Below are 8961 nucleotides of genomic sequence, written 5' to 3'. Positions count from 1 at the left end.
TGGTCCGAGGCAGGCCTTAGACTACCAGTGTTTTCAAGTGCAACGTTAATAACGACGTGTTTTGGGAAACAGCTGGGATTAAACAATGTTCCTACGAAGGTTCTGAAGATGAACTTAGCTTTAAGATTATTTTGGGAAACCGGGCCCTGGCTAGTTTCACAAGGCTACTAAACTACCTCCGTATCATAACAAAACAAATAACATGAGTCACAAATGCAGCAGGAAAGCAGAGCTTTTTATTCATGCCAGAGAGGTAAACTGGACACAAAAATTAAAACATTAATATTACAGTGCTAATGACATGTTGAGTAATTGCCTAGAGAGAAGTTGCTGGCACTTTTTTACACAAGAAGCATTCATTTTCATGGTGGCCTTGGGCACGTTCCCAGATGAAAACTTTGCAGATGCCTGCCAGATCTAACAACACCTGGATATGTGTTAATAAACATATTAGCTTTCCTTATATCATACAGCGACCTGATGCCCAATTGCGCCATCACTAGCTATGTTTCCATTAACTTGTCCAGTGATGTTTTGTAGACATTTAGAAAGTTGCCTGCTACGGCGCGTTTCCACTGAACTGTCTTGTGTCGATAAAAACAGCTGGACGTAATGACATCACACCTATAGGGTTGAATAAAAGGTTGTGGTTGAAGTGTTTCCATTACCCATTTATGCAAATTGGCAATGAATACATTGGTGATAGCCTGTATGCCCTCCGACCTATCTGTTTCATGTCTCAGGCAAAAGCCAGCATGAATTGAATGCAAGAATTGACTGATATTTGTCATATTCTAATAATTATCATCATGTGCCAACATATCGCCAGGGTGCCATAGTGAAACTTGCACTCTAGTATATCTGAAATAATTGGATGTTGAAACTTGTATCCAGCCTAACAGAAAAGCAAGGCGAAGCAATTCAGGGATTCTGGAAAGTCAGGACAAGGATCCTGCAAAGACACATGGTGTTTATAGTTGAGAAATAGCTTAAGCAAGCAGTAGGCATTTAGAATTAAATGTAGAGGGGAGCTTTATAGTTAAGTGATAACATCACGTGCCCTGTATACCTTCAACATTATTTGGCAATCATCATTTATATATAAAAAAAATCAATTTTCATCATCGTTTGATGAAATAAAGAAAGTTTGAAAAAAAGGGAATATAATATGAAAGGCACAATTTCATGTGTACAACATTTAAAGACCTGCATCACTATACTGAGAGCTTTGCCGTTTCTAAAAGGACATATTTGGGTGTTTTTGGAGCCTTTTCAGAGCCCCATACTACACAACGAGGATGAGGAAGTGATTTGCTATTTGGGGTAAGTTCTCAAAAACATGTGAAATCACAAAACAGGTATTCTGAACCCTTCTATAACATGCCATTTACATCAAAAATAGAAATTTGGTTGAGAAATGTATCTTCTCCTTTAAGTTTAAGAGGTAGTATCGGGTTGGCAGTCAGTCAGTCCATGAGGTTAAAATCAGAAAAGTAGGTCTCTGAGGGACGTAGTGAAGAGGGCAGAGACCAGCAGACACACCAACAGTGGGAGGGACAGAGCGATGGAGGGCGGTCCCGCGTTGCGGACGATGGAAAACCGACAGGTGCCGACATTCATGGCCTTGTCCACCGCCACCAGCTCCACTGTCAGAGAGCAGCACGAAGCGTTGAACGCTGCTGTAACAACCGTCTGCTTTAGGTCCGTGTGGGTGAGGCTGCCCACTCCCTGGCGGTGTCTGAGGCTGGCGATCCCCGTGCCGTTGACACTGTCGGTCAGGTTGGCAGAGAGCTGCCAGAAGGCGGAGCTGCAGGCTGCTGGGTCAGCTGGGCAGTCGACCACCGAGACGCTAACCACCTCACACTGGGGAGGGGTGAAATCTGTCACCTGCAGAGAGAGAAAGAGAGAGAGACAGACACCATGATCAGGCCATAGAGTGGAGAAGGCCCATATAGTTGAGACAGCTCATATAGTGGAGACAGCCCACATAGTGGAGACAGCCCACATAGTGGAGACAACCCATATAGTGGAGAAAGCCCATATAGTGGAGACAGCCCATATAGTGGAGACAGCCCATATAGTGGAGACAGCCCATATAGTGGAGACAGCTCATATAGTGGAGACAGCCCATATAGTGGAGACAGCCCATAGAGTGGAGACAGCCCATAGAGTGGAGACAGCCCATAGAGTGGAGACAGCTCATATAGTGGAGACAGCCCACATAGTGGAGACAGCCCATATGGTGGACAAAGCTCATATAGGCCTCTCAGGTCTCTAGTGTATCTTTATCTATACCTCTACTCTCTAGCATATCTACTATATCTGTACATATATCTGAGGTTACCTTGGTGACAACAGAGAGGCGCAGGACGGCGTAGTTGGAGTCGGATGCCCCGGGGGCCACAGCCTCGATGGTTAAGGTGACATCTGTTCCCGAAGGTGTGTTGGCGGGCACCGTGATGGTCAGTTCACCGGTGGCGTTTCCTCCGGTGGTCACAGCGATGCTGATAAGATAGCATTAATTGTCAATACAAATTATGCCAAGAGAGGACAATATTTATTAAGGTTTTTGCCAGCATAGAGGAGAAGCTGATTTTGAACAGATCTGTTTTGGTCCCTAATCTGTTTATGCTGAAATTGCTCCTATGGCCAATGTGTACAAACAGATCTGGAATCAGCCTCTGGCTTTGATATATTCCAGCCGTGATCCCTACCTGCCAGGGATGTTCATTTTGAAGTCTCGGTCATTTCTGGCATTAATTTTGTAGCTGCCTCCAGTGGCGTCGGTCATGACGGTGAAGGGAAGGGTGAAGGGTTTACCAGGCTCCATGCTTCTGTCCACCACGGTCTGAAAAGACAAGAAGAACAAGAAAGAGGAATTGTTGAGGAGTTGTTGTGAGGTCCACTTTTGAAAATGTCTATGACCATGGTTTTTGTCTAACACTATCCCAATATGCAATATAGACTCCTTCACGATTTACAAATGAAATCCGATTTTCAATGTAAACAGGAAGTGTGTCAGCATCACTTACCTTGATGGTAACCTTGGAGACAGACATCTGAGTGGTGGACTGTCTCTGGAACACGGTGGAGGAGACCACGTCTGTCCCGTTCAACAGCACCACAAACTCCCCCGCAGGGACCTTGGTTACCGTAACTAGGAAGTTCCCGTTGCCCATGTCTTCCAGGGTACCGCCAACGACCTCTGACCCTGACACTGTCACCAAGGCAATGTCAGCCACCTTGACAGAGGCTGGGCCCTTCCTGCCCAACACCGATACCAACAACATGGCAGGCATACCTGAGAGGAGAGAAGGAATGGAGGGAAAGCGAGAGGAGGACGAGTATAAGGATAGAGAGATAAAAGAGGAAGAGAGAGAGGAGGAAAATTATCTTGAAGGGTGTGGCTATGTAACTGTTCTAGGTTCAGATACATTATGACAAATTAGAATTAATTACATTTTATGACTGATTATAAGTAGCAATTATGTTTTGTGACTGATTATAGGTAGTAATGACGTTTTGTAACCGATTAAAGGTAGTAATGACATTTTGTGACTGATTATAGGTAGTAATGACGTTTTATGACTGAATATAGGCAGTAATGACGTTTTATGACTGATTATAGGTAGTAACGACGTTTTTTGACTGAATATAGGTAGTAATGACGTTTTATGACTGATTATAGGTAGTAACGACTTGTTATGTTTATGAAAAGTAAAGATCTCTTTTACAAGGGATCCCTGCATGACAAAAATTGCACAATCAAGGCAGCATGGGAGCATAGGAAATACACTAACAAATGCTTTTTAAATACAAAACATGAATCATGAAAAACACCCCCTTTGCTCAGTAGAGTTCCTCAACCAACAATCTGAGTTGCCCGAAGGGCACCAATGCATCCATCTGTACAGTGTTCTGAAGATTGAAGGAAGGAATTTCAAGAGTTATCAAGAGCAGGTCATACAGTACCTGTGATATGTCTAGAGGTAAATGCAGTTTTTGCAAATTGACTTTATAAATTAACAGAATGCAATGTTTTGACCTACAATACATCAAAAAGGACCAGCCTACCTTCCGATAGAGAATGCAGTGAACGCAAAACTTGTCGCCCGTGATAAAACGATGTGCGCTTTGGTATAACTGCATGTAACGGCTTTAACACACACACAAAAAAACTTTGTAAAAAGAAGCTGTTATGGGACTGTTTAATATTACTAATCAACTGTATTGTAAGGGAAACGAAAACATGCTACAGGTCTTCCCTGTGGCTCAGTTGGTAGAGCATGGTATTTGCAAGTCCAGCATGGTGTGTGCAACACCAGGGTTGTGGGTTTGATTCCCACGGGGGGCCAGTACAAAAAAATAAAAAATTAAGAAATAATGCATGAAATGAAATGTATGCATTCCTTACTGTAAGTCGCTCTTTATAAGAGCGTCTGCTAAATGACTTAAATGCAGTAGGCCTTTAGAATAATGCTAAACATAAATATCCTTGACTCTATCCAGAGAAGCAATTAATGCCAGCCTACTGAATGAGTGACAAATGGATGGAATGGGCAATAACTGTGCACCTTACTTTACAATTGCTTTTAAATTAGGCCTAACTGAATGGTAAGGAGGGTGAAGAGGTTGGTTTAATTTAATAGTATAATGATCAGTTGAATGATGAAAATGTAACAGTACGTAGGACATGTATTGCACTCTTGTATGTCCGCGGAGCATATGGCGTAGAGAGCATGGATGTGGAGTCATTTTGGTCTGATAGGTATGGATGACGTCCCGGTGAGCGACTGTCTGAGACTGTGGTTTTGAGACTCGTGCAGCCTTACATGGGCAAAGGTAGAAATGTGACCATGGACAACTTCTTCAAATCAATTTCCCTGGCAGAAAAGTTGATCGCAAAGAAGACTAGGCTGCTCCGAACAATGAACAAACAAAGGCGGGAGCTGCCCCCCTCTGCGCAACACAACACACCAGCAGAGCTGTCCTCACATCAGTGATGGAGAGTGGCAAAGCAACACTCACGGTGTACAGGTGGTAAAGAAATAAGAGTGTTTGCATCTTCAGCACCATGCATCCCACTGTTGCCATTGGCAGTGACCAGAAGAAGAATACAGAGACATTGACAGATTACAATTGCACAAAGGTATGTATCTCTTCCATATACAGATAGCCAAACACCAAATATTATATTACATTCATATTATTGTTATTGTTATTATTATTATTATATAATTCTAACATTTTCTATTCTATTTTATTTAATGCAATAGGTTGGTGTGGATGCACTCGACCAGATGACAAGACTGTACTCTGTAAAAGGAGGTACTCGTCGCTGGCCTGTTGAGGTGTTCTACAACGTGCTCGACGTGACTGCTATCAACGCGCACGTGTTGTACAAACAATGCCTTGACAAGACAGTCAGCAAGAGAGATTTCATCATGGATCTGGCATGTGTGCTTCGTGAGAACCACATGAACGCTAAGTAAGAAGCTACAGCCGCCTAGCAGGCTGCCAAGGCCGCAGCGTGTCCTGCTCTCCCTCTTCCCCAAGCTCCCCAGCTCCCACTGGGAAAAAGAAGACAGACTGTCAAGTAGGCAGGTGCACACGAAACAAGGCCCGTGAAAACATTGTTCACTGCAACCGATTTGTTTGCAAGCTGTGTGAGGTCTGTGGACCTGAAGCATAAAGAGAGGACGAGGTTGATTCATGCTAAAGGCACGGGTATACGGGCACAATACTGTGTCTGATACAATCAACAAATGACTGTTTTTATATCTTGTCATTAATATATTTTCATGAATATTTCTTTATGCAATTCATCCTTTACAATTGTTCATGCGCTGGTGCTTTTGTTTAGGAATACAGAAAATAATTTCACATGTGCACCTGGCTAGTTATATTATTATTATTATTTTCATCAGCAGAAGCTTTTTGGTTTCTACTTTGACCAAAAAAAAATACAACTGGACTTTATTAATTATTATAACTCTATTAATAGTCGAATCTACAAATAAAGTAGAAAAATGGATTACACTGTAATGTTTTTTTTGTAAGGGAAACGAAAATAGGCTATAGGCCTACATTTTTTGGAGGACTTTGTAGAATAATACAAAACATATCCTTGGACTCTATCTAAACAAATAACTACAGAAATATATATATTTTCACAAATATTTCTAAATGTAATTAATACTTTACAATAGTTTATGCAATATTTAACAAGCGTTGGAGCTTATGTTTGGACACCTTGCAGGTTGATATGCATCTGATGCATATGCTAAAATGGACGCCCGGCAACGTTCTCTAGCGGGTATTTATATGCTGAAAGGCCAGGCGGTTCTAGTGTTTTAAGTCGCAGCTGCATTCAAGTAGATTATGTCGCCATGACATCGCCAGAGTAAAATTATGATTGACAGATTAGCTGCTTGATATGATAATGATGTTATGATGATGATGTTGTTGTGTTTACCTGCTTGCGGACGGCCAGAGATGAGGGCGTATCCTGGGTGAGGTCCATCGAAGGTCTCCACAAAGTTATAAATGAAGGAAATGGTACTCTGACCTGGAGACAAACACACGGACGCATGAACACACATCGACTTGGTCGCACAATTTTGTATTATTCTGTACGTAAATCCGAGACACTCCATTTAGTGTTATATTTCCTATGTTATGTATTAATTTGTGGATGTCCATCATCCATTTCGGATTATATGTTACAAATTGCAATTGGTACAATATGTTACGAATTGTAAATATGTTACGAAATTACAAAACATTCAATATGTTACAAATTTGCAAAACCTATGATATATTACTAATTCCAAATTGTTGTGGCTAACGTTGGCTAGGTGGTTAACGCACTCCAGCAGGTATATCTCACTGGTCACCCCCAAAGCCAACACCTCCTTTGGCCGCCTTTCCTTCCAGTTCTCTGCTGCCAATGACTGGAACAAATTGCAAAAATCACTGAAGTTGGAGACTTATATCTCCCTCACGAACTTTAAGCATCAGTTATCTGAGCAGCTTACTGATAGCTACAGCTGTATACAGCCCATCTGTAAATAGCCCATCCAATCTACCTACCTCATCCCCATATTGTTTTTATTTACTTTTTTGCACACCAGTATTTCTACTTCCACATCATCATCTGCACATCTATAACTCTGGTGTTAATTTGCTAAATTGTAATTACTTCGCCTTACCTCCTCACGCCATTTGCACACAATGTATATCAACTTTTTCTGTTGTGTTATTGACTGTACGTTTGTTTATTACATGTGTAACTTTGTTGTTGTTTGTGTCGCAGTGCTTGGCTTTATCTTGGCCAGGTCGCAGTTGTAAAATGAGAACTTAACAACGTTAAGTAGCTGGCTAATGGTAGCTAGGCTAGGGGTTAGGGATACCAGTAGCTCGCAGCCCACCTAAGAGTAGCTCGCCAAACAATTCTGAAAGTATATGCAATTTGCAGTGTTCCACTGCAAACTGTCATTAACTAAAAACATGTATCTATAATTTGTTATTTGCAAACTTTGCCATGAAATGAGCAGTAGCAGTACAGAACCATCATTAGACCGACCAGTTAGATGGCACATTCCTCACTTGCTAGATATGCAATTAAAGGGCCAGATGCGCAATTAAAGTGGAATTACACAACACAAATATATTACAAATATTTTTGAAAATTCAGATGTGATTCAAGCGTTGGCATGGACTCAGAACATTCCCCTTTGTTATTTCGTTGGCATGGATTCAGAACATTCCCCTTTGTTATTTCGTTGGCATGGACTCAGAACATTCCCCTTTGTTATTTCGTTGGCATGGACTCAGAACATTCCCCTTTGTTATTTCGTTGGCATGGACTCAGAACATTCCCCTTTGTTATTTCGTTGGCATGGACTCAGAACATTCCCCTTTGTTGTTTCGTTGGCATGGACTCAGAACATTCCCCTTTGTTATTTCGTTGGCATGGACTCAGAACATTCCCCTTTGTTGTTTCTCTATGAACAATTGTAATTTTGAGAGTGAAAAAAAGTATACTCTAAAACTAGAAGAAATAAAACTGAAAAAACATAATTTGGAAAATAATCTATAAATAATAAATAAATAAATTATTGACAGTTGTTTATTAACCATTATTTTACCAGATACATTGACAGAACACAGTGCTTTACTTTCTCTTGTACATTAAAGGCCCGGGGAAGAGTCACAGGGGACATGACAAGAATGCGTCTATTTGAAAGCTATATAAAAATGTTGTAGCTTGTGACATTTACATTTTTTGTTTAAGTAACACTCATGCTAGAAAAGGTTGGAGACCCCTGGATTAGGGTTAAGGTTAGGAGTTAGGTCAAATAGCTACGGTTAGGGTTAGGGGAAGAGTTAGTTAAAAGGGTTAAGGTTCGGCTTAGGTCTAGCTAACATGCTAAGTAGTTGCAAAGTTGCTAATTAGCTAAAATGCTAAAGTTGTCCATGGTGAGATTTGAACACGTAACCTTTGGTTTGCTAGACAATTTGCATTATACACCCATCTACCCTCTTTTTGTTTTTGCCTTAACTTCTCTAGGGTAGGGGGCAGTATTTTCACATTCGGATAGAAAACGTACCCGATTTAATCTGGTTATTACTACTGCCCAGAAACTAGAATATGCATATAATTGTTTGATTTGGATAGAAAACACCCTAAAGTTTCTAAAACTGTTTGAATGGTGTCTGTGAGTATAACAGAACTCATATGGCAGGCCAAAACCTGAGAAGATTCTATACAGGAAGTGCCCTCTCTGACCATTTCTTGGCCTTCTATACCCTCTTTATTGAAAACAGAGGATCTCTGCTGTAACGTGACACTTTCTAAGGCTCCCATAGGCTCTCAGAAGGCGCCAGAACGTTGAATGATGACTTTGCAGTCCCAGGCTGAAAAACAGTAGCGCATTTGGATAGTGGTCGATCTGAGAA

General features: G+C 41.3%; 1 protein-coding gene across 1 annotated transcript in view; it reads right to left on the bottom strand.

Annotated features, from left to right (window-relative positions):
• Window positions 1-214: 214 nt before the first annotated feature.
• Window positions 215-8961, bottom strand: part of vwa11 (von Willebrand factor A domain containing 11) — a 32219-nt gene continuing 23472 nt past the window's right edge. Inside the window, exons 14-18 of the mRNA XM_014209910.2 lie at window positions 6476-6568; window positions 3033-3301; window positions 2715-2848; window positions 2345-2504; window positions 215-1887 (exon numbers count right to left, since the gene is read on the bottom strand). Coding sequence (XP_014065385.2) covers window positions 1486-1887; window positions 2345-2504; window positions 2715-2848; window positions 3033-3301; window positions 6476-6568 — 1058 coding nt within the window. The 3' untranslated portion in view covers window positions 215-1485. The remainder of the gene's footprint in view (window positions 1888-2344; window positions 2505-2714; window positions 2849-3032; window positions 3302-6475; window positions 6569-8961) is intronic.

This window comes from Salmo salar, chromosome ssa04 (genome assembly GCF_905237065.1).
Source record: "Salmo salar chromosome ssa04, Ssal_v3.1, whole genome shotgun sequence".
NCBI classification, from domain to species: domain Eukaryota; kingdom Metazoa; phylum Chordata; class Actinopteri; order Salmoniformes; family Salmonidae; genus Salmo; species Salmo salar.
Note: the sequence above shows the minus strand (reverse complement) of the source record. Positions and strands in the feature narration are given on the sequence as shown.